Genomic DNA, 24946 nt, shown 5'->3' with positions numbered 1-24946 from the left:
GCACTCAGAATGTGTTATGAAAAGAGAGCACTCTGGTATGGCTGTGGCGTTTTGGATCTGGAACCTGGAGCACAGAGAGCAGCTGTATTGCTGGAGCTGTGTCTGGAGTCCCCCTGCACCTTCAAGAAACCAGATTGTGTTCAGACCCAATACTGATGAGACAATGTGAGTGCACAGCCAGTAGCTTTACTAGGGAAGCTGAGAGTGCAGTGAGGTAAGGAAAGAATTGTAGGAGCAGAAGAGCACAGTCAGGACTGACAGGCTTTAGGACTGTCATTCTGGGTTGGAAACTTGTTTTCAGGTATCTCTGAATATTGGTGTCAGGATGTTCAGTCACTGAGCTTTGCATAGGAAGGTTACTGCTTGTGTCCCTGAGGGCCTTGTTCTAGCTGCTGTTTTGTCATCAGCTTTAGAATGAAAAAATTCTTACACAGTTAAAAAGATCAAGTAGAGAAAAATGTTTCCCAAAAGGTACCAGATAAATAGAGGTATAAATGGATGACCTAGTTCAGCTGACCTAATTTTTGCTCCTATCTGTCCTCCTACAAGCCAATACTTTTAATTTCTTTAAAAGGCAATTTTATTGGTGTTAATTTATGGGAAGACTTAAAGACAATATTGTCCTAATGGAAGTGTCTTGTGAAAGTAAAACCCAGAAGAATTGAATTATCAGCTCTAAAAAGTAGCAAGGCAGTTACTTCAGTGGGGAAAAATATCTGGCTATTACAAGATGACTGAAGCTATGAATGATGTTGCCTCATGGGCTACACATATCATTAGGAACAAAGCAAATAAAGAAATATGTTTCATTCATTCATTCAGATTTCTGTAAGGAAGCATCAATAATTTTGAAGGAAATCCTACCATAATCTTCTGACAATTAATTATCTATATTAATTTTACTTCTGAGCTCCCTTAGTTCTGCAGAAAGAATTGAATTGCCTCGTGTTAGGAATGGGCCAAGGGCAACCACATGAGTAGACTGAAAGTTTTAAGTGCTGTATGGATTGGTTGGATTGTGCTATTTTTCATTTGCTGTGATTTGGAGAAATCTTAACACAGTTGTTAAGGGTATCCATATAACTTGTGTTCCTTCTTTTTTGGCAGAAGGTCTACATGCTTCAGGTTTTACATGTTGGAGAGCAGGCCTTGATTCCTAAACATGATTGAAATGTATTTGTTTTGATTGCCTGATCTTTGCTATGATTTTTGGTGTCTAAAGTCATGGTTTGGAAAGCACCAGCCTCTAAGGGGAAGTTAAAACCATATTGCTTTAAAGAATGTATGTACTACTTTAATCTCTTTTATTTAGTTATGACGCTGAACTTGCCATTTTAAAACAAACTTTTTTACATTAACTTCCTTTTTATGTAGTCTTGTAAGGTGTAGCTGGGTTTGTTTTTCTAATGTCAGAGTACAGTGGTGTCCTCTTAAAAAATTTTACGTCTTGCTGCATTTGTCCTGCTATCTTGTCATTCTTGCTGCCTCACGTGGATGACATCTGCTTTTTGTTTCTCTTCTGAAATCACACACATGTTTTGTACTCTTTGTGATCACTAGAAGAACAGCTTCTGTGTGGATTAGTGGAAGAGTGGGGTTTTTGGGGGTCTGGAGAGGTAAATGACCATCTTTCAGCTGGCAAGGCTTGTTCCTCTGGGCAGCTAATACAACCAAAGAGAGGCTGAAAGGAATGTGGTCATGAGTGATGTCTTATGTTCCTGCTTTTATTGATATCGAGCAGTCAGCACCTCTGCTGTTGTTGCTATCCTTTCTTATTTGCTTTAGGGTCAATATCATGGAAGAGAAATTAATTTCTTGTGCTGAGCTAGACTAGTTCTAGGTTCTGGTTCATGCACATTTTTCCTGGACTTACTGGCATGATTTCCAACTATTTGTCACATTTGAGAGTCTCAGGGGCCTGTTCCAGAATTTTTGTATTGTTTTCCATTGTTGATTACAATTTTAAATACATTTTGTCTTCCATTATGAGACTATGGCATTTTTTTATTCTCCTGGTAGTTCTTGGAGGACACAGCTATCTTTGAACAACTCTGTTCCAAACTGAAAAGATGTTTCATGGGTTTCCTGTCCAAGTGTTCAGAGGACTTGTCAGTGTAGATTATGCATCCTGTTTAAATGAATGATTGCTGTGGGAACTGCACTGCTCTTGAGAAGCCTGAATAGTGTTCTACTCTGTCCTAAATGTTTCACTTCTTATTTGATTATGTTTGACTCTGTAATGCATAACCCTGTAATGGAACAGTGTCTTCTTTTCCTCAAGGATGTCGGTAGCACGTGTGGTACTTGGGTATAGCTTCCTACTTAGACAGATGTTCTTATTGGATTGTTGTCTAGTTGTTTCACTGCACAAAACTGAGAGATCAATTAATATAAAAAGCAGAACAGACAGAAGAACAAGTGATAGGAGTAGTGCACTGCTCTTATACTGTGGGTAGGCTGGTTTGGAAGCTGATGACTGGCTGCTCCTTAAGTGAGTAAAATTAATCATGGAGATGTCTCAGTGGTAAATGTATTATGTCCTGCATATTTGCAGTGCACAGCTCTTCTTTTACTGTTTTTACATGTGTAGAAAATAAATTTTAATTCTTCCTATATTTTCTACTTGAATCTTTACCTTCATGCATGGGAAGCGGGATTACAACTGGAATGCTTTCATTATTACTTACTCCCTCGTGTATATTCTGATTATTTTAGCCAATAGGTAATTGTTAATTGAAATGAATACAGTTGTCCAGTAGGAATACTCAGGGGAAACATTTAGCTCAAAATAAAGCTGGAAAATGAAACACTGTTCTGGAGGGAAGGGTGTATGTAGGTTAGTTGAACTGCTTCAAGAAACTAAGAATTCCTGCAGAGTTGAATTAATTATAAATTGTCTATAGGGCAGCACCCCTATTGCACAAACTGCTAAAGGAAGGAAATAATCTCTTAGATGCTGTGAATGTCCCCATATAACTCTAAGTATTCAACAGTTACTTCTAAGATTTCAAGTTTAGTACTTTAGGTGGTTACACAAAACTGTGTGGATTTTTATTATGACCCAATTAGACTGTAAAATCAATTTTAACTCATTTTCTTTGAGGTTTCATAAACGAAACTGTGATGTTAATGGACATATAGGGAGCTGTATGTAAATGTTAATGGAGAAAAATGACTGATTTTAGGCAGGTAGAAAGGACTTGGAAAGTCCTATAGGCACACACTGGAATTTACTTTAGTAAAGAAATGTGGTGTTTTATAGATGCTTTATTTTTCTGTTATTCCTACTTCATGAAGACTAGACCCAGAAGGGAGAAATATATGTTGTTTCCTTTAATAGCTCTGTGCTACAGAATTGCATTGAGTGCTACACAGGCACTTAAAGCTTTGGACGTGAGCCTGCTTTTCAAACTGAGTGCTCTGAAATAAGTTGTTATTAAGCTGCAGGTTAAGTCCTATCACGACCTTTTATATTTTCCTTATAAACAGAAGAACTTTTCCAGAGGCTATTCTACAGAACTGCTGTGGAAATTGCCCTGGCATTCTGTAGTAACACTGCTACAGTTGCTTCTTCAACTGCTACCATTTATTTTCTTAATATTTTGACTAAGATGACGAAATGGGAGCTTTCATTTCTTTTCCCTTTTGTGGTTGCAAATGCAACCAATGCAGCTTGCAAATTGTCTGAGATGTCAACTTCCTATTTTTGTTGTTCTGAAAAGAGCAGGTAAAACTGGCAGAGAAGCCTAGTTGTCTTTTTAACAAATTACAGAAATCAATAGCCTGTTGATAAATTATTTTAAATGAGAGATCAATAACACTGAAAAAATGTGTGTATCCCAAAGTCAGCAAGCTGTTGCCATAAATAATTGTGATTTCCTAAAGGGAAAGAATATTTCTTTCTAAAATGCTAGCTAATTCCATAACTAATTCTAATATGGAATTATTGAATGTGAGCTTGCATTTGGTACCTTATACATTGATCAAACACTACAGTACTTTTGGTGCAAAGCTTTAGCAGCACGTCTTTCTTGCGTGGCAATTTAGAAAGCATTAGCACTGTTTAAATTGGTGATCCTGTGAAAATGAAGCCAGCATCCTGTTTCTCCAGCCTTACAGCATACATAATGGGCTTCCCTTCCTGTATTGATAGAAAAAGTATTCTCTGTCTGGTACAGTAAGACAATATGATCATCCAATGAAAGTAAGTGTTTATAAAAATATCAGTGATGGTGTCTTTAGCTCTTATGGAGAAAGGTAATTTCCAGATGTATTAGGTGTATATGAGGTCAGGATATGTTTAGAAGTGAGAAAAGCAGCAATGAAGTGACAAGGGAATTGAGTGAAGGGATAGAAGTACGTAAAGAACTTATTTATTTCTAGAGACAGTATGTTTCGAGCTAAAACTGACTGTGATTTTTTGCTAGGTAGAGCATCTTGTGGAGCATGCCAGGGAGGCTCTGGAATTGGCTTTTGTAAATAAATGCAAAAATGAGTTTCTTCTGTTCTTTGAGTGCCATGTGGTTTATTTTTTATTGGGCTGTTGTATTACTTATCACTTTAACACCCCCAGAACTTGATGCTGAAGTCAGGAGTTTCCCATATGGTATACTAAGGGTCTAGATGAAATAGTTTGCGTGGAGCACCTGAATAAGATAAATTATAACAAAGCAGACAATATTTACTTATTATCTTGGAGTGTTTTTCCCCCTCCTTCCCCTGCTAGTAGGTTCTTTTTAGTGTGGTACTGGAATCTGGTGACAGCTGAGAGGGTCATGCTGGAGAAGTTTCTGGAGAACTGTGTCCTGTGGGAGGGATCCCATGCTGGAGCAGGAGTCTCACTGAGCAGTGGCAGAAGAAAAACATGTAATGAACTGACTGTCACTCCCATTCCCCATCTCCCTGTGCTGCTTGGGAGAAGGACTTAGAGCCTGGGAAGGAGGGTGGGTTGGAGGAAAGGTGTTTTGGTTTGTTTTGCTTGTTCTTAATATTTGTTTTACTTCTCATTATTTGTTGGTAATAAATTCAGTTAGTATCCCAAAATTGAGTCTGTTTTGCCTGTGTTGGCTGTCAGTGGGTGATCTCTTTGTCCTTAACTCATGAGCTTTTCATTATACTTTTCTCTGTCCAGTTGCAGAGGAGAGGGGTATAGTGGCTTTGGTGGGCACCTGGCACCAGGCAGGGTCAACCCACACACAGCAGCTTACCAACTTCATATGCCTGAGCTGCAGATCTGTTTGGATGGAGATCCCAGGCTTCTCTCCTTCTTGTGGTTGGTAGGTTAGTAGGTATATGATTGTCATATTGTGTGAAAAGTTAAGTACATAAAATCTTTTAATTTAGCAGCTGGGCTTAAAAAGCCCTTAAAATTCACAACACACCTTGCAAAACCGAAGTTATCCAGCTTGCTTCTGGAGGTTATCTCAAAGGCCATGGGGGAAGGATTTTTGTGGAAGACAAGACAGAAATGCTTGCTCGTGTGAGCTTCCTCTTGTATTCATACTCTTGTCTTTGACTTGTCTTTAGCTTATTAGATCTAGCTTCTGGACATTATATAAACAAGATATCCTTCAGGAATTCTGCATTTATGTCAACTAATTGTTGAATCATCCAATGAAGTGTGTCATTTTCCACTGGGCACAGTACTTCTGTCAGATCTTATGCAAACTGCAACATGCATTTTTGAGCCATGGCAACTCTGATCTGTCTTGAATGTTTTAATTCTGCTCTTCTCTTTATGTTGTGATTGGATTTTACTAGGTTTTTTTCATTTGTTTGTGCTACCTTATCCCTGGGCTGCTAAAATGATTTCCTTATTTTTTTAAACCTTTGGTTTTTACTGCTTTTGGCTGATAGAAGCCATTGCATGGTAAGTGGAAAACCATGTAAATGAATTTCATACTCTTCTTCAACTTCGCCTCACTTCTAGACTAGAAGCTCTTCAGAACAAGCTTTAGCTTCATGCAGGTTGTCATGGATTTGATGAACTGAAGGTAAATGATTATCTACAGTGTAGTTTGGTACCCTTTTAAGCTTGTGAGTATTGCATGATTAGTTGCTGGATTATAAAAAAGTATATGTGTGGGGTTTTGTCTTTTTTTCTTAATTCAATGGTCAAAGTAGAACTGGCTGGTCTATTTGGGTCTTGGTTTTAAATTCAGAGCAGAGTAGCTTAGCCACACATTTTATTGACCTTGTTATCCTCTTAAAGAGAAAGTTACATTTATAAATATTACCTGGCTCTGATAGTCACTGGTTTTTAATGACTGTGGACAATGAGATTTAACCAGACTGGTTTAAATGGTCTTTGTAAGAATGTTCATGCAGTGTCCCTTATGAATTTTCTTGTTGTGTTTTTTTCATTTCACCAGGAATAATATTTCAGGGTTTGCATTGGATCAGGTAATATTGCTTATGGATCCCTTTCCTCAAAAGAGCTGCTGTAGTGTTGAGCTGTTGTCTAAGCTTGGTTATTACAGAGATTCATGGAGACCAAAGCCTAATTTGAGTATTCAGAAATAAATATGAGTCCTGAGAGCTACAAGGAATGCAGTCAGTATTCAGCAGGAATATCAGTGAGGCTTGCACTGGGGCAGGGATGCAATCTTCTAGCAAGTGGTGTACTTCAGCACACTCACATCCTGTGCTATTCACTGTAATGCGTCCATAAGAAGCACTTGCATCCTGATAAGACATTGTGATACTTCACTGCTCCTGTGAATTAATTTGCTTTGGCTGTAGAGTATGTGTTTCTGTATTTTGCATTTTAAAGCCAGGACTTAGCAATCCTGTATGTCTCATCCTATTACTTGTCATGCAGTTACTGTCTCTTTAGAACAAACGTGTATTCCTGTCTGGGCTTATTAGCATTAATAGCTGTTCTGGTTGCCCAGTGGAATACTGATGCACAATGCTAGAAACTGGGAATGAGAAGAAGGTAGCCTTTAAGGGAAGTTACAATGGAAGGATTAAAGAGGGCGTTGCTTTAGAAAAATGCTGCTGTTCTTTAAAGTCAAACTGCAGGAGCAGATACAGAAGTTGGGATTGGATTTAACTGACGTGTTGAAAATTAATTGAGGTCTTTTAAAGATATGGATTTGGTTCGGAGTGTTGTCACTTCCATTAAGGGAAAATAAGATTAAGAAATTTTGAGTCCTATTTAACTGTGCTTAAATAATTCTCCTAGTAGTAATTGTAGGGAATTCTGATATTTGGAAAGAGTCATTGTTTCTCCCCAGTCCAAATTTCATGCAATATCTATAACCTATTTTCTAGCTAGAAACACTGCTATAGGCAGTCCTCAACATCTGCAGGAATTGACAAGTTTGGGTTTTTTCTGACTAAAGGCACATCTGTTTCTACACTGAAGAGCAAGTCACATAGTTTTCATGGCAGTAAGCAGCAAAGCTACTTGTTTCTTTTAAGCTGTTTAGTGCTATGTAGCCTCATTTTTCACAGTTGCCTTTTTTTTTTTTTCTTTAAAAAAAGTCCCACTTTGGTCTAGTATTTGCTATCTTTGTGAAATTTTGAATTCCATTCTTCCTTATTTAACTTTTCCTGAGAGCGGCTTTGATAGAACAAAGGAAATAACTTTGGTGATGCAACTTTCTTAGTTTCCTGTATTTTATCTACTTATTTTGCCTTTCTGAAGAGCTCTGACTAGCAGTTTCACAAATTTGGAGATTGGAGACATGTCACCTAATTACACTTACAAATATTGGAAATGTAAGTTCACTAGTAAAATGCTATAATGTGTATGCTTCTTGAGGGAGGTAAAACAACATTTTGATGTAGAAGACAGCAGAGAAGAGTCAATGTTAGGAGGAAGCTGTTCAAAATGAGGAGTTTGTGGAGATTGCATTGCATTTTAGTGACCTGAAGCAGGAAAGATGTTCATGGCTTATTTGAGTGCAGGTTGGCAGCTTGCTGCTCTCTCCATGACTTATGTATGTTGAGCTATGTACTGAGTTGAAAGAGACAGTAAAAATGTGGAAGAAGTTCTGCTTGTGCCAGGAGCTGTCACCAGCATTTTGCATTCAACCAAGGCCTGACTCTGGTCTCTGCAGGCAGTGGGGCTTTGTGATGCCAATCCAGCACCTGCTGCTCTTCCAGAGTGTCCACTGACAGTGTCTCACCAAGTGACATTGTTAATTCTGTGGCTTTGCTGAAATAGGTTCTGGTTTTCCAGAATTAGAATGTGAATTTGACCACAGCTCAGAATTTTTTTTTAATGTAGATGTAAGCCAAGAAAAGAGCAGCTTTCCTGTTCCTAGATGAGCAAGTGTGGGCTGCAGCCAGTGTCCCTAGCAAGTTTCTGTATAGACAGCATTTGCTCTGAGATGAGGAAGGAATGACAATAAAGGAGATTAGTGGTTTAGGAAATAAGATTAAAGCAACAGAATTGGAGAAAAAAGCTAAGAGGTGAAATATTTTAAAACTTGATACAATAGTTAGAGAAAATCTCAATATATAATTAGCTGTTGTCATTGATATGCACTATTGTCTCTGGTCCAGGAAAGACAAACCAGCTGACCCTTGCCTGTAGGGTGGGAACAAAACCCTGTCCTCGTGTTATTTGATTATACCAGAAGCTGAATAGACTTGCATTAACGAAGCATGGCTCATACCAAGCTTAAAGAATCCCAAAGTCATAAAGAAAGAAACCACTCTATCTTATAATCATGTAGATCATCAAAACCTGTCTTTCCTGTATTCCATTTGTTAGCTTCTGCAATATACGATGGAAGGAAGCAGATAAATAGCGGTTTGTACATTTGTGGTTTTAGCTAGAGGGAAACTTCTTTAAAATCTGAAGCATGCCTTAGAATTGTATCCAAGATGGGAAACTTGCCATTTTCTGCAAGGTAGAAAAGCCTAGAATCTACTTTAGCTGCTTTTTCCGTTTTTTGAGGATTTCTTAAAATAAGAAACCTGTGGTTTCCATTCAATCTCACTAACCCTTTAGGATTTGGGTGGTATCTAAACATTTAGGTACATAATTAATAATAATGAAGTCAGAATCAATAAACTATGAAAGAAGTATTGCTTTGTAAAGGCTACTTGTGCTGAGGTGATGGGCTTGTTACTTGAACACAGTAAATTAGTTGAATATTAATAGTTGTGGTGTTTGGTACAGTTGAATAATATGAATGTGATCGTCTTACGCTGCCTGGAAAGGATCTCAAAATGTTCTAAACATTTTTAGAGTTTTTTGGGGAGGGGGAGGTGTGAGGTGTCTGGGGTTTTTTTAGTGCTGTCGGAATTACAATCTGCTTCACATGGTACAATAGGTATATTCATATTTAGGAAAGAAGATGAGTAGATAAATCCACAGATCACTGTATGTGACCAACCAATAGTGTTAGCAAGGTGGATGAAGACATGATCTAAATAAGGCTTACAGGAAGTGCTGAAGAGTTGGAATTTGGCCAGGATGTTCCCCTTGTTGCCTTTTTTGCTGTTCTCAAGTACTACTTGTTCATTAAGATTATCAAAACAATTATCTTGGAAAGAGATGGACTAGCAAGCACATTGTTATTGTAGGGCATACATGCACATGGGAAATAAAAGCTGGAGTTATTTCTGTATTGGGGGCAATTTTCTTGAGATTTCTTTGGATTTGCAGCATAAGAGCAAAAGGGTAAACCTGTCTTAGACTTGCAGGGTCAAATAGAATCTGAGTAGAAGACAGACAGTCCCTTAAAAATAACTTATAAAAAAATGAACAGTTCAAGTGATCATAACTGCAGTTGTGGTGGTTGAGAGAAAATAATAACATTAAATAGATTTTTTTTTCCCTTTCCAGGCAGTGCAGTCTGGTGTACATAGTGCAATAGGTATATTAGTAATGAGGGAGGAAGATGAGATAAATTTTAGCATCATATGATACTTTTCAGGTTCTTCAGAGTATTCAAATGATGTAATGTGTCAAATAAAATATGCACCTAGTCTAATACTTTATTGTGACTGTAGGATACTGTGAGAATGTCAGGAATGAAATGGAGCCATCCTCCCAGTCTTTCTCAATGGCAGATTCTGAGAAGAAGCTCAGACTGTGTCCACAGTAGCAGCAAGTTGATGAGCACAGGACAGCTGAGCCCGTCCCTGATCAGGACAGTGGCAGATAGTGCTACCTGGCATGTTTCAACAGGCCCTGGACTGCTTGCAAGTGTTTTACTTTTTTAGTTCTGTACAATTTCCTTTCATTCAACTTCCCCTATTTTTTTTTTTTTTCCTAAGAGAAAAAGTTGTGGTGAATTTTTTTTTTTTTTAAGCCTTTTCCTGTCTGGCAAGAATAACAAATGTAAGTGTGCAGTAACTATAAGTGGTTCTTAAGGATGTGTCCTTAGCCAGGTCCTGTGCTTGTTCAAATTGGCTTCAAGGTGTTTGTCTTGCTGGGGGATTGAAAGATTGTCTGGCAAACTGATCCAATATCTTCAAAAAGAAAGAAAGCTGTACTTCATAACCCTCTGAAAGACTTAATTTCTTTTTTTTTCAACTTCATAGCCTTCCCAGTCTCGTCCACAAGAACCAAGAGGTTTCTTGTGTGTGCTACCACTACAGTGATAATTTCCTTGTATAGATTTCTTACAATCCTGGGTGCATTAAAATATAACATAAAAACATGGCTTGTTTTTTCTCACCTTCCTTGTTTGTCTGTCTTCTTTTGTAATGCATGATGCTGCTTCCCCTCTGGCATACACCTGGCTATCAGCCTAACAATTTGTAGAGGTGTCATTAGTTTACAAGTATGATCCTGCAGTCAAGTTAAAAATTCCTTTTATATCAGTATTCTCCTTTTAGACCTAAATTTAGACACCCTAGAAGAGGTCAGGCAGCTGGACTAGATGATAATTTTAGATCTCTTCCAACTGAAATATTCTATTCAAAACTTAGTTTGCCATAATGTCTAGATGTAGTGCAGGTGAATAGAAAGTTCTACCCATTTTTTCTGACAGCAGTCACTTAATGTGCCTGAACTTTGACTTTGGCTGTGCCCTTTATTTAGGGTGTGGTGTTTCATGCCTATCTCAGAGGATTTCACACTCTGCTGTAGTAATTTACATTGTTGCTTCCAAGTCTAAGCTTCTTTAGGCCTGACTTATATTTTAGTAGAGGTAGAACCCCTTCCTGTGGTTTGGGGTTGTTTTTTTTTTTTTTTGGTCCAAAAACACTGGTTAGTGTTCTGGAGTATTTCAAGAAGTAGGAAACAGAAATAACTTAATCTCTCAGGTTTTTTAACACCCATATTCAACATCCTGAAAAATGTCAGTAATGTTTCACGAAAGAGCTCTTAGTCATGAGGTTCTCAACTCTATTGGCTGAGCTTTGTGTCTAGGGCTATATTTATTCTGTGTCTCTTACCCACAGATGCTGCTGTTACTGGCTGCTTCTGTTGAGGCCCAGGGATGCTCTATAAGAATTTCCTCCTGTACAGTTGGCCTGATGACCAAGGACTGCCAGCTGCCCTCTTTCCATTGGGATCCAAGGTTTTCCTCTGCCCAAGAGGACACTGACATCTAGTGGATGGGTTCCACTGACACATGGCACAAAAACTGCTGCTTAGTGGCTGTCTTTCTTCTAAACTTTTACTTAATTCTTCTTTCATTTAGATCCTTGGGGTTCTTAGGAAAAAGGAAAAAAAAGGAAAAGCTCAGTTATTTTTTATATAACTTCTGGAGTTTAAGGAGGGAAGTCTGTGCTGTCAAAGCAGTTGGTTGTGTTTTGTTGTTGTTGTTGGGGTTTGGGGTTTTTTTGTTCCTTTAAGTCACCAGCATGTGAGCCTCAGTTGTTTGTAATAAAATGGTTCAAAGTTAGGGCATTGGCAGTTGTCCTCCCATCCTGTGAAGAACATAAGATACCTGTGGAGCACAGCGAGAGGTAGATCATAAAATCATTGAGTGGTTTGGATTGGATAGGACCTTAAAGATCATCTAATTCCTCTGTCCCTGTCATGGGCAGGGACATTTTGCTCAAAACCCTACCCAGCCTGGCCCTGAACACTTCCAAGGATGGGGCACCACAGCTTTTATGGGCAACCTGTTCCAGTGTCTCACCACCCTCATAGTAAAGCATTTCTTCCTAATATCTTAGGAAGAAATATATCTTCTTTATATTAATGAGTAAGGAAGAAGAAATATATCTGCCTTATATCTAAACTTGCCCTCTTTGAGTTTGGAGCCATTGCCCATGTCCTGTGGCTACGTGTTCCTGGGAAAAGTCTCTCTCCATCTCCGTTGTTGGCTGCTCTGAGGTCTCCTTGCAGCCTTCTCATCTCCAGGCTGAACAACCCCAACTCTCAGCAGGTGTTCCAGCTTCTCACCTCTGACACAGACAGTGCCTCTGTTGCCTCCAGTTCTGTGCCTGTTCTTTCTATGAAACTTGAAGCCTAATAATTGCCTAATAGCTGCCTTGCAGCTTGACCTGGACATGTTAGTTTAGCTGGGAACCAAGTAGCAGAAGATTTTACAAAACCACAGATTTTCCAGGAATGTTCCTAAGCAGAGAACAGTGCTTAGAAATCAAATTTTCTGAAAATATTCATCGAATGTTAGTATTTCCTTAAAGACAATTTGTTTCTGAAGTAATAAAATCCACATTTCTTTATCAGAGAAAATAAACACTGCTTAAAGCTTGACAGCAAGTGATGTCATGCCTAAGTATTGTTGCAGATTATTGTTTGATCTCTCAAGTGTTTAAACTGTTCTGCACTAGTACTCATTAAACCATAATGTACTGGGTTTGCCTTTGTTGACCATCTGGTAACTTTGTAAATGTGGTTAGAATGAGACAATTTCAAGGAACTTAAATTAGGACTTAAAATCAAAGAAAAGACTTTTAAAGACCCCTTTAATTGTACAAGGGTCATAGAAAGTATAGACTGACATTGCTTAGGATGAGGGTGTTAGACTTAAATGTTCAAGGACTGTTTTTGAAAGGAAAATATTGCTTCCTTTTCCAGAGAGACATTGATTTTCTTTTTCCTGAAAGATGCTAAGAATTGCTAGCATTCTTTGATTACTTTGAAAGTATCTCCAAATTAAAACAGGCTATTACAACCAAAACCATTGCCATAAAAAAGAATTCATGTTTTATATGAGGTACTGCGCAACAAATGTAAAAGCTATTAAAACTTTTTGTGTGCATTTAGGTGATGCAAGCAATAGTAGAATATGAATGCTTCTGTCCTAAGAGGAAAATTTCATTAATTTCAAGTTGAATTAGTTTTACTAATTTCAGACCGCAAAGAAAATTAAAAACATCATCCATCAAAACAGAAAAATCATAGCTTTAACTAACCTGTTATGTTGATTAAGAAGAAAAACTTTTTTTTTCCTGTGTCCAGTTGTCTGTTGAGAATTTATATTGTCTCATCCGTAGTTTGCCAGCATGCTGGACTAACTGCTGAATAAGGTTATCAGGAACTATTGTGTGCCTTTTTTCCTTGGTTACTTCTATAGCTCTTGAGTTGCCACTTAGTTATTTATGATATGCATTTGTGTTTGCTTCATTATAACTTCTAGCCTACAGACTTTATTTGGCACTTCTGAGGTTTATTCTTTTTTCTTTTACCCTGAAAGTTTGTTCACTTGATTAATGTTATATTCCCTTCTTCATCTCTTACTGTTTTCTGGTTTGTCATCAAATGTTTGTTAGTGTGCACTGCTTTGCTGGAGAGGTCATGAAGGAAAATGCCTGCTTGGTTTGGGAAGTTCTTTTGAGAAACTCTGCTTGTGAAATGCCTTCAGTCAGATGATTTTTTTTTAAATTTTTCCTTGTGAAAACAAACTAAAGAGACTAGTCTGAATTCCTGTAGAAATTCACATACTCTTCTTTTGAGTTGGCACCATATCAAATACTTATTTGAAGCTCAGATTGGAACAGTTTCCTTTTCCAAGAAAGGAAGTGGAGTCACATATTCCACATAGATGAGAATTATAGATAAAGATCTTGAGGTGGAATCTGAAGGTGTTCCTGTGTGTTTCTGAAATACCTGGAAGTAAATCTGTCATCCAGAAGCTGGAGGTGTTGAATAAAGTTGTTTGTGGATCAGATAAAAACCCCATGCTATTGTTTACCAAACAAACTATCAACTTGTACATTCTGGATTGTAAATATTAATCTTTTCAAAGCAATGGCAGTTGAGGTTTATTTTAAATTTATCAGCAGCTTGATTGACATGGCCCTTGTCTGAACCAGATTCATTCTACCAGTTGACTTGAGGAACTTTCCATTTGTTGAAATTTGGCACTGTAGAAGGACTCTATTTTGTGCTTTAGCTGTGTAGCAAATTTAAGTTGTGGAGTACTTAAATATCTTTAGATGATTGAGCATATGCTTCATATGAGGCAATTTTTTCTTTGCTCTTCAAAATATAAAAATTACAGAAATGATTGCATTATAAATGTAAAAAAGGCATCTTACAACTATTTGGAAAATTATTTAAAATTTGAACTGTGGTTTTGATGTACAGAATAAAATATATATAAAGGCTTTCTTGTAGAAGTATGAGGAGTATAGTGGTATAGGTTTTCAACACTGGTTTTAAGAGGATGTACAATGAATGTCTCTTACTTGATCCTTTAGGTACAAGCTTTTGTGAGTCTTCAGAATTAAAAATTTCCTCAAAAGTGTTCATGATTTTAAAAAGGTTAAACTCCAAACTGTTTGATTAGAAGAGTACTTTCATTTGCTTTCTGGTAACTTCACTGTAGTATTCTTGTCTTTGTACCTTGTCAAGATACAGGCCCGCCAAAGAGACAACTGTTTCCTTTGTAGCCATTTTTGGATTGGCATGGCCTGAGAGTACCTGGGTTAAGGTCACCATGGAATTCAAAGTGTTAATGTATGTCATACAATAAATGGTTATGCTGGAGAAGCACAGCCTTTTCCTTTTCTTGAAGTGCTTATTGAACAAAATATGAGGCAAGTAGGAAACATTCTCCTTGAGTTGTAACACTATATTAATACTATAATGTGTACTCCTACAGATGTGTGCAGATGCCTATGTTCCTTTTGTAGGAGACATCTGCATACAATACAGCATGAATGAAGAAGATTTAAGGAGCTTTCCTTGAATTCAGTAGAAACAAATTAAATGGCAAAGTTCATATTATTCAAGCATTTGAAATTTAGCAGTTCCACTTGAATGTTCAGCCATTAAAGCAAGAACTTTAATGGAGAGAAATAATCTAAAGTCATGCATGGAAATAACTGGTTGTCTGAATTTATTGTTTCTGTACTAGCCATTACTGCTTTGGTTTCATTTCAATAGTTGCCTTATAGTTCTTTCTGCCAGAATTATGAGGGTTTTGTTGGCCATTGGATTCCCTTTCCTGTCTCTTTTTGAAACCAGAATTATGCTTGGAAGGTGTGTGCTTCTGAATTGTTGGGCAAAAATTGACAGATACTGCAAATGTAAATGATTACAACACAAAATTACTTTGTCTGTAAATATTGTGCTTGTTATTAGCTAGGGTTATTACAGTTGAAATCTTAGTACAAGTTTGTGACTTTAATGGGGCTACTTCTTTCTAGCTCTTAAAATGCTATTGAACTCTATCATAAATGGCCTCTTTATGACTAGCACATTCCTTGGCTTCCAACCACAGCCTCAAAGAAAGGGTGAAAATAGTTGTAAGTGTGTTTTCTCCAGATAGTAGAAATGTATTTTCTATTTGATGTGCTATCTTTTTTTTACAATCCCTTATATATTCTCTATGTATGAGTTGCTGCACTGAAGTACTGATTCAGTGTTTGTCAAAAGTTTTCTTATTTTTATTTATTAAATACTGGGGGTTTTATTTGCCAGTCATGAACTGGCATAACTATATTATCAGTATCCTAGTCTTATCTGCTGAGTAGTGGGGGTTCTAATCTACTGAAAGTCTCTAAAAATACTGTGTTTCTATACAAGGTTCAAGCTTGCTTCAAAAAAAAAGTAGTTAAGACTTCTGGTGAAAGACAAAATTGGCATATTTTTTATTTGAATTGCATATAAAACACTAAATATGTGTCATTGAATAGCAATTCAGCTGTATGCCGAAGGATGTCACTGAAAGGAACAGCACCTCTGAGCTCTAGAGGTGTTTCAGTAAGGTGATTGGGACTCAAAATTAGATTGCAGTTACAGTGTTGCTTGACTGCACAAACAGCTCTGCTTTTTACCCTGAGCAGTTTTTAGGCTCCAGCTTTTCAGCTTAAAATCATTCTCAGTGTAAGTCTTACAGGGCAGGATGTGTGTTTCAGATAAATTTGCAAGACATGGCTGTTAAAACCCTTTTGGGAAGGCAGGACAGAACTGCTGTGGCGACCTTTTTTGAGGGAGTGTGTGTGAGTGTGTGCAGATTTATTAAAAGGCTTAAATAAGTTTTTTATAAGGCTCCAAGACTGTTCTCCTGTGCCTTTATTTATGGCAGCTTTGGTAGTGGGGGACCAGCAGGTAGGAAATTCTAGTTTACTTCTGTTGGAGTGAAAGCTCAGTGTTTCCTGTTTCAGTCATGGTGCTTTTTTTTTTTTTTTCCACCTTGTATGAATTGCTTGGAAAACAAACACTGACCTCAAGGAAATGTGTTCCAAGGCGTGGGAAAAGAGGAAGGGTTTTGCATCTTGTGAAGGAAGAGGGAGGAGAATTTGGGTTGGTTTCCCCCCCTTTTCTTTGGTGCTGAGCAGAAACAAAAGCAAGATACATTCTCCATGGATCTTAATGCTTCATGCCACATATACCATGAAGCCACAGGCAAGGGAATGGTAAAGACTGTGGGAAGTATAGGTGGTGATATAGATGATAAAATATTTCAGGAAGAATTAATATAGTTAAAAAACCTCAAAATTCTTCAAGGATAGAGGCTAGTACTTATTTAGGTCCTCATGCTGTTTGTTGATAAGAATTGTACCTCACATGTATTTGTTGTACAGGTTTTCCTGTGAATTATTGTCGCAGGGTGCTTTTGAGTGTTTCAGGATGCTGTGTTGGTTGAGACACAAGCACTAAAGCTGAAGAGCCACTAAGCTGTCACAAATAGTGACAGCCCCTCCACAAATAGTGATCCAGCCCCTCCTGTGGCCATGAAAAAATACAGTTTTTGTTCCATTTAGCTGCCTGATTGACCTGGAATAAAACCTCTCATCTATGGGGTGTTTCTTTGTGGAAAAAGTCTCAACTCGCCTTTAGATACTTTCTTCTAGGCTTCCAAGGGTGGTCCTGGGAACATTGTTACTTTGGTATCTTTTTGTGATACATCAGAGCTGTTGGGTTTTGAAGTTAATCTGGTGTGGGTAACAGAGAGGAGGAGAAGTATCTACTTCATCTCTATTTTGGCTGAAGGACGTGGTCCGTAAAAGTTTTCACTCCAATGATGCACACTCAGTGTAGTGTCACATCCAGGATGCCAAAATTTTATTTACTTCAGATGAAGAGTCTGGGACAGACTGTCAAGATAGAGTGGACTTGTAGGGTGGTAATCTATCCTGGATCACTCAGAGTAGCTATTGAAAAGAAGTTTACTTAGACCTATAACCATTTTTTTGTTTTAAATAAAGATTAAATGTGATGTTTTTAATATACCTGTGCTGTCAGCATTCAAAAAGCCCAATACTGAAGGAATAAGAGGAAAATAATCCAGTAACTTGGAAATCATGATTTTAAACAAGGGACTTCCCTGGTTTATGAGTTTTATTTCTTTGTTTCTCAACTGCTTTGCTTCCATAGACTGTTTGGGTTTATATTGTGGAGACAAAAAGTTGTCTTGTTGCAAAAAAAATTGAGACTTACTCTGTTTTGAATTATCAGCAATTGTTCTGGAATTGCTCTAACGCTTAAGAAGCCTGCTACTTGGAGTGTGTGCTAATCTTAATATTTTCTGGTTTTGCATCAAGGTGCTTCCTAGATTTGAGTTCAAAGCAGTCAACTTCTAATTGTGTGCTTTCATACTAAAAGAAATTTTTTTTGTTTTTCACTCATCATCTATAAAGAACTGTTACTGTTTCATTGTCCAGCATGTTTTCACTTCTTGTAATGCGTTCACAGTAATCACTGCAATAATGTGAGTGTGCTGAGGAAACAGCATGGTTCAGAGATGGGAAGTTACAATCCCAAGTTATAATTCTTAATGTGTGTGCTGCAGGACTTTCTAAAATATCTGAGAACATACATTAGCAACCTACTAGCTAAAACCAGATTATGCTTTAATAATTTAATGTTCTGTTTTGCTCGATTATTTCCTTGCTTGTTGCTAAATCACAGATCTACTTTGTCTTCTCCAGCCCTGTAAAATGGGCAGTAGGTGTGTGGCTTAACTACAATGCTGAACACAAATTAACTGTAATTGATAGTACTGCTAGTTTAGAGTAGGATTAACCTGCAAATAAGCATAAAAATAGTTCTAAATATGAGGGAAAGGGAAGGAGACTTGAAGCAGTCAGCCCACATTTTGATAGTGTCTGTGTAAAGCTGTCTTTAGTTATTAGTAGTGTGGGAGATGTGTCCGATTTTAACATTTTTCTTGGGGAAAAGATAGGTTTGGAAGGATGGGAAATGTTGCTCTTACTCTGACAATACCTAATTCTGGAGAGTAATTCTGCTGATTGGAGTTTTTTTCCTGATTCTGGTGTTAATGTGATACCAGAGTAAGTAGGATGTACGCCTTAACAGGCTGCTTGCAGGATTATCCTTTTGCCTTCTATGCATGATCTACCAGCATTGTCTTCATTGGCTGATACTTCTTTATGGGATAGGAACCTCCAATTAGTGTAGTAACATGAATTCACCTCTTTCCTGAGAAAATATCAGAGAGTTAAGATGATGTAAAATCATAAAACCTCCTGAGTTGGAAGGGACCCACAAAGATCACTGAAGTCCAACTCTGGTACAGAACACACCATACAATCTAATACTGAAATAATGCTGTTTTCAGCTGTCTGGGTGATTTTGGAGGAATTTTTCTTCTATGTGTTTCCCACAGGCTTCCTGGAATGCAGTGGGGTTTGTTGGACTCATCATAGTCCTGCTATGAAATGCTGAAGACAGAGCTCCCAAGGGAGTGTAGTTACCAGGCTTGTCTATTAATCACTTCAGCAGAGATTCCCTTGGGGCACCTGGAACTCCAGGGTTAGTCAGTGCTGCCAGAAGAGAATGCCAAGGCAGTGAAAACTCCTCCTTCTATCAGCTGAGCCAGCAATCTCCTTTCAGGGCTTTGTTTCAGAGAGATAGGTTCAGTGCAGACTGCTAGCCTAGGTTTTTTTTTGAAGCCAAAGCCATCTGTGAATGTTGAGATACAGTGAAGTTTTACAAAACCAAGTCGTTCTCCTTTCACTGTTTATGTTTGACTGGTGTTTGGGAAGGCTTTTTCCCTCCTTCACGAGGGCTAGGAATTCTTGCAAACAATTGCTGTTTGAAAGCTGACAGGAATCAAGGGGAAAATACTGACATGGGTCACAAGTGTGTGCTGTTTTACAAGTACTCCTAAAACAAAGTGGTGTTCATGGTGTTCATTTATTCCTTGCTATTGCAACCTGGAGCTGCACTCCTGAATAGTCCATTTTCCACCTGGCTTTACTACCATCAGCTAGTCTTGGTGTTTCCCAGAGACCTCACTGATGAGAAGGTGGTACAGGAAGACTCCAGCTGGATATGCAAGGCATTGAAGTTGAAATACTTCTGGAACCAAAGCAGTTTTAGGAAGTCAGAGCCCCATTTGAGCGCTGATACCAAATCCGCAATGAACTCTCTGTTGCCAAAGGCATCTCTGGCATTTCTTCGTTCGTAGGTACAGAACCTGAAACCTGGGTTATCTGACTATAGATAACCAGAAGATAGTAATTTTGAAATTTTTGTGGTAATTTAGTTCACATTGCTCCATACAGGTACATTTTTTCACTGTGTAAGTACTAGGGAATGTATTCTGCCCTGGTGAGCTTTATCTAATTTTTTTGAATGAGACCAGAGTTGCACATAATTCTTGGTTTTTTTCCTTCCCTTCCTGTTAGTAAGAAAAATGCAATGCCCACCTTATGATAGAAATAGCTGTCTTAGCTCATGAAATGAGTGCGTTAATACAACATTTTTGAAATGTTTCCTAGCATCTTCTTTTATGCTCTGATTTTTTAAGGTAACTTCTATGGAAGCTTTTCTTTAATTTCTTGTTTCTTTGAGTATTTCTTAATGCACTTTGGCAAGTTTTGCAGAACAAAATATGTTCCTGTGTGATCGGCACAATGTCAGGAGACCACTGCCAGAGCTGGCTGTGTAGAGCTTCCTGAGCCTGGTTCTATGGCCTGTTGTCACATGGCAAGTGGGTGTTGTGGAATACTGTAGCAGCTGGCATCTGGCACTCTGGTATGTCCTGCTCCTCAGGAATGGTCAGAAAGGAGAGTCAAGAGAACATCTCTGTTGCATTATCTCTTGTTTTGCCAATTAGAAATGTCAGATAAGGCTTAGGAGGCAGTTTGAGGACTTGAGATAACAGAAACTCTGGTGAAATATTTGTCTTGTTCTACTTGAAAAGAAGCCCAGAAAGGAGTCAAAGGAACTTTTGTATCTTAAATAAAGTTTATGCTTTTGAAGTGAGTTCTTTAAATTTCAGAAGGCTATATAAATGCTTTCTTTAATCCACAAACAGCACTTCTATGATATTAAACACTGTCTATGAAGGCTTTCTAAAGTGTTAAATAAAGGAATAAACTGACAATGAAAGTCAAAGATCTGTATTTCCTGAACTGATTGGGCAAAGTTCTTCTTAATGTGGTAGGATTCCACAAGTTGATCTTGAAAAGCTGGCTTGTCTTTTTGTAAAAACTGAAGTAGATTTGTAGTACAGATTGTAAAACCACTGTGGAAGTTGGAAGAATATTTCTGAAACTTAAATTGTTTCAAAGAGTCATCTCCCCACTGTCACATGTGGTGTTTGTCACCACCCCACAAACCACTTCTGTCACGCAATGAATAAGCAGAATTAAAATTGAGCTTTTCTAATGACTGGAACTAAAAGCCTTGTGAATGTAGCTCTTAAAGTGTATATTTCTGGCTCATCATGCTTGTCTTTTACCATTTCGTTTGTTCTTGAAAACACATGCCAGTGAGGATTTCCGTGGTACCAGGACAGCAGTCCCACTTGAGCAGGCGAGGGTCACAGAAGCACCCCGGGTTATCTGCAGAGGCACCAGGCTGGACCTGCCATGTCCCTGCTCTTGGTGCCCGAGTACCTTCAGGGAAGCATTTTGGAAGTTGACTGACTTGACCCAAATGAGTGCTGCCTTGTACTCTAGACAGTTGTTTATTAAGAATTAGCTTGAAACCGGGCTGAGACGGATCTTGCTGCCTGTCCTGTCAGCTTAGTGTGGTCTGAACAGAATTCTTTTCTCTTCTGCCCTGTCATTACCCCTGTTCTGCTATTGAGTACATTCTCCTCCTCCTGGTCACTCTGGGCTGTAACCTAGGAAGCACTGGATCCTTTGCATCCCGCAGCAGGCTGTCAGCACACTCTGCAATAGCTTTCTGCAGGAATTTTCTATTGCATGTAGGGCAGAATCCTCTGCTGAGTCTGGCACTTTTCCATTCCTGTGGTACTTTGTTCAAAGCTTAGTTTTAAAAACTCTTTCCTTACTCTTTAGTCAATTCTTCCTCTTCCAAAGCATGAAATATATATTATTCTATGTAGCAGATACTACTATAAATTGTAAAGAATGCTCCTTACTCATTTTGATTGCTCTCAGGACTGTACTTAGGTATCTTCTATTACCCATGTCACAGAGCAGCTGGCAAACATGCGTTAAAAGCATGGATCCTGAAGTATTTTAGGAACATATGTGTGCTAAAATCAACCTATATTTCATTTCTAGGCTTTGCCTTTGAGCTGGGCTAAGCTAATCTTACTTTCTGATCTGCAGAGCAGGGGAGATGGAATCATGTAGGGAAGAAGGCTATGCTGGATTCTCATAGCACTGTTTTCTAGGAAAAGTTGATAGTAATCACTCGAGCCTTTTTGGCTTACAGTTTGTCCAAATTGTGTTGGTGAAAGTGCATGCCTTTTTTCTTGTGTGCTTTTAAAATGGGCTTACACAAAAAGGATCATCTTCCTACATTTTGATACCTAACCTGACTTCCTTGAGTGCGTTCTTTCTCATGTAAAATCTGTTTTTAGTCATGGTTTGTAGAAATAGTTTTTATCTAAACTTCTTTTAAGCAGAATCATGGCATTTGCCCTGTAATAATCAGTAAGATGGAGGGGAAAACCCTTTAAGACTCACAACCATGTTGGAACAATACACAAAATCATATTAATGACTGTGCTTGGAAAGTATTGTTGTTGGTCTTTGCTTTTCCCCCCCCCCTCTTAATTGGAGGTTTGCAGCCTATTTCAAAGTATTTCTCAGCCTTGCAGTTCATAGCTGATTTAGGTAAATTATGTGCATTCATTTGGCTTTTTCTAGAGTCCTGGGTGTGATCAGTCTTAGCACAAGTGATATTTTTTGACTTAGGAAGGGTCAGTGTTATCTAGGACAATCTCCTACATACATACAGTGGTATTCTCTGTGTGTGCTGTGTGACAAACTAGGTTCCTCTGCCTGCTGTGTGTTCAGGTTATGCTGTGAATTTGTTTTAGTGTTGCAAAGATGAGCCTAGTCTACCATGAGGGCTTCAGAACTGTTTGTGTCTTTTTAAGAATTGAATCTTCCTGTACCTCACTCTCACAATACTTTCAGGTTAAATATTTAGCGGCTTGGTCACTGTGTGGTCAGACACTACCACATCTCCAGATATGTATTGTTTTGCTTCATTGATTAATATTGCAGATTTCTTAAGAAAATTCATTTTAACAAAAAAAAAAAAAATAGTTGCAGGCTAGTTCTGGCTAGCTCTTTTTAGTGTTCAGTGATTGAATCTGTGAAGAAGTCCTTGCAGAAGGAAACTGAAATTTGAAATTGAAAGCTTTTGAAAGCTTCTTGATTTGCCTTCCTTTTTTTTTTTTTTTTTTTTTTTTTTTACTTTGCCATTGGTTTTTGCTCTGCAAGTGTCACTTTTCTGGTTTATTAGATAGATGTGTATTATTCAATTAAATTATTGACAGATTTTATCCACCTTTGCATAGGTAATTTGATTTTTTTGTTTTTGCTATATCCATATAAATTTCATGAAAATGTTTTTCCTCCATGTAAGAGAGATGCTAAGTTTTATGTGATTTTATTCTTAAGGTTGAGGGTGAGGCTTGGACAATTTTGGACCTAATATGCATAATTAGTACCTCAATTGCATAATAAATTAGGAGGAATTATTGAAGGGCTTGAGTTGCCAAAATATTTTTTTAATTAAAGTGTGTGGTGAGTGTCCCAAATGTTTTCTTTTTGAATTCTTCTAAAGCTACTAAAACTGGCTTTCCAAACAGATCATCTTTGTTATGATACCTTTCTGCCTGTAGGTTGTGGCATAGTCAGTGACAAACAAGATTCACATTTTTAACTGGCAAAAAAATCTCTCCCATTGTCCCTCTTCCCCAAAAGAACACAAATCATGAATGTTTTGAGTCTTCAAGTGTACAATGATGAATTGAATATAGAGGGAGGGAAACATGAAGAACGTCTGTCCTTCTACCTGGGCAGAACACCCTTCACTGGAGATGCTAAACTTGTTTGGAGCTACTCTCAGTCTTCCTCTTGGTAGTCTTATGATAGAATAGCTGGGTTTGCAACCACCAGAGTTAAATTTCTTCGTTCTTTGGTGTTCCTTTTAAATCTGGATGTCTACACAGTTTAAAATAACAAGGACTGCTGGCTCCTCTTGTATTTATTTTCTTCAATGAGAATTTTTACTACTCAGTTTTAAGGTTGGAAAAGCCTAACATGTTTGGAATGATAAAAGCTGTATTGCTCTTTTTATTTCCTAGGTTATTGCAAGGCAGGGGCTGTTTTCTTCTAGAGATTTTGACTCTCTCACATTTCTAGGACTTGAAATAGATGGAGGGGGGGAAATGACATACTGCTGTGAATACAGCAGATCTCCTGTCACTCATCTTAATTGTGAATAGCTTGTGCCTGAGAGACAGGGAGCTTCTTTCTTTGAGCTTGAAACTCAACAGGAGTTGGGCATTTGGATTGGCACCAGTTAAATGTAAGATTTTGGTTCCTGTTCAGTTGTCAGTGCTGGAAGCTTTGTGCCTCAGAGCCAAGCACCAGCTGTTCCTGAGCCAGCCCATGCTGTGCTCTTCCTCCAGGTACCCTGAGATATTTGTTTCTCACAGGTGTTCTTAATGCAGCTGTTACTCAACAGGGCACTGTATTGTCCAAGTAAAATATGGCCATAGTTCATGCTGGTGCTGTACTGGCTTTTCCAAAGTTCCATGGCTCATGATGCACAGAGCTGGCATCAGCTTGGCTGTAACCTGTTGATGTGCTAAAAGTACTGGATAACTAGGTGTTTAAACTTCATTGTTGTGAATATCATAAAAGGAGAGAAGAGATTTTTTTTTTCCAAGTGATCCTCTTTGTCAATGAAACTAATCCCTTGTGATGTTTATCTTGAGGCTTGGAAATTTAACATAAATCTTTTATTCCAGAGGTTAAGAAGATTATCAACAAAATACAGAACAGAGAAGATCTACCCAACAGCCACTGGAGAAAAAGAAGAGAATGTTAAAAAGAATAGATACAAGGATATATTGCCATGTAAGTCTGATTTGCATGTTGATAGAAGACAAAGGAGAGGACTTGTTATTCTCCATGTATTTTGAATTTTACTGTTTAGGTATTACTGAAAGGCAAAACTGGAGATAATTTGCTGAAAGATGTTTTTATTTTTAACTTGGAAGGCAAAGTGACTGAATGTTCTTATATTTTATCAGGAGAGGTATTACCTGAAGATAAAGATGTTCTGGTTCTGAAGCTGTATTGAGCTGACACTTTCATTTTAGCTCAGAGTAGCTGCTAACTTTACTAGATGCTTAAATGTATGTTT

The 24946-nt window shown here is 38.0% G+C and overlaps 1 protein-coding gene across 2 annotated transcripts in view; it reads left to right on the top strand.

Moving 5' to 3' along the window:
* The window catches only part of PTPN12 (protein tyrosine phosphatase non-receptor type 12), a 77285-nt gene that overhangs the window by 7000 nt on the left and 45339 nt on the right, over positions 1-24946 (top strand). For both annotated transcript variants that reach the window (XM_038153937.1, XM_038153936.1), the window contains exon 2: positions 24549-24657. In XM_038153937.1, the coding sequence (XP_038009865.1) occupies positions 24549-24657 (109 nt within the window). The remainder of the gene's footprint in view (positions 1-24548; positions 24658-24946) is intronic.

The sequence above is a fragment of the Motacilla alba genome, chromosome 1A (assembly GCF_015832195.1).
Source record: "Motacilla alba alba isolate MOTALB_02 chromosome 1A, Motacilla_alba_V1.0_pri, whole genome shotgun sequence".
NCBI classification, from domain to species: domain Eukaryota; kingdom Metazoa; phylum Chordata; class Aves; order Passeriformes; family Motacillidae; genus Motacilla; species Motacilla alba.
The sequence above is the reverse complement of the archived record's forward strand: the minus strand, read 5'-3'. Positions and strand labels throughout refer to the sequence as shown.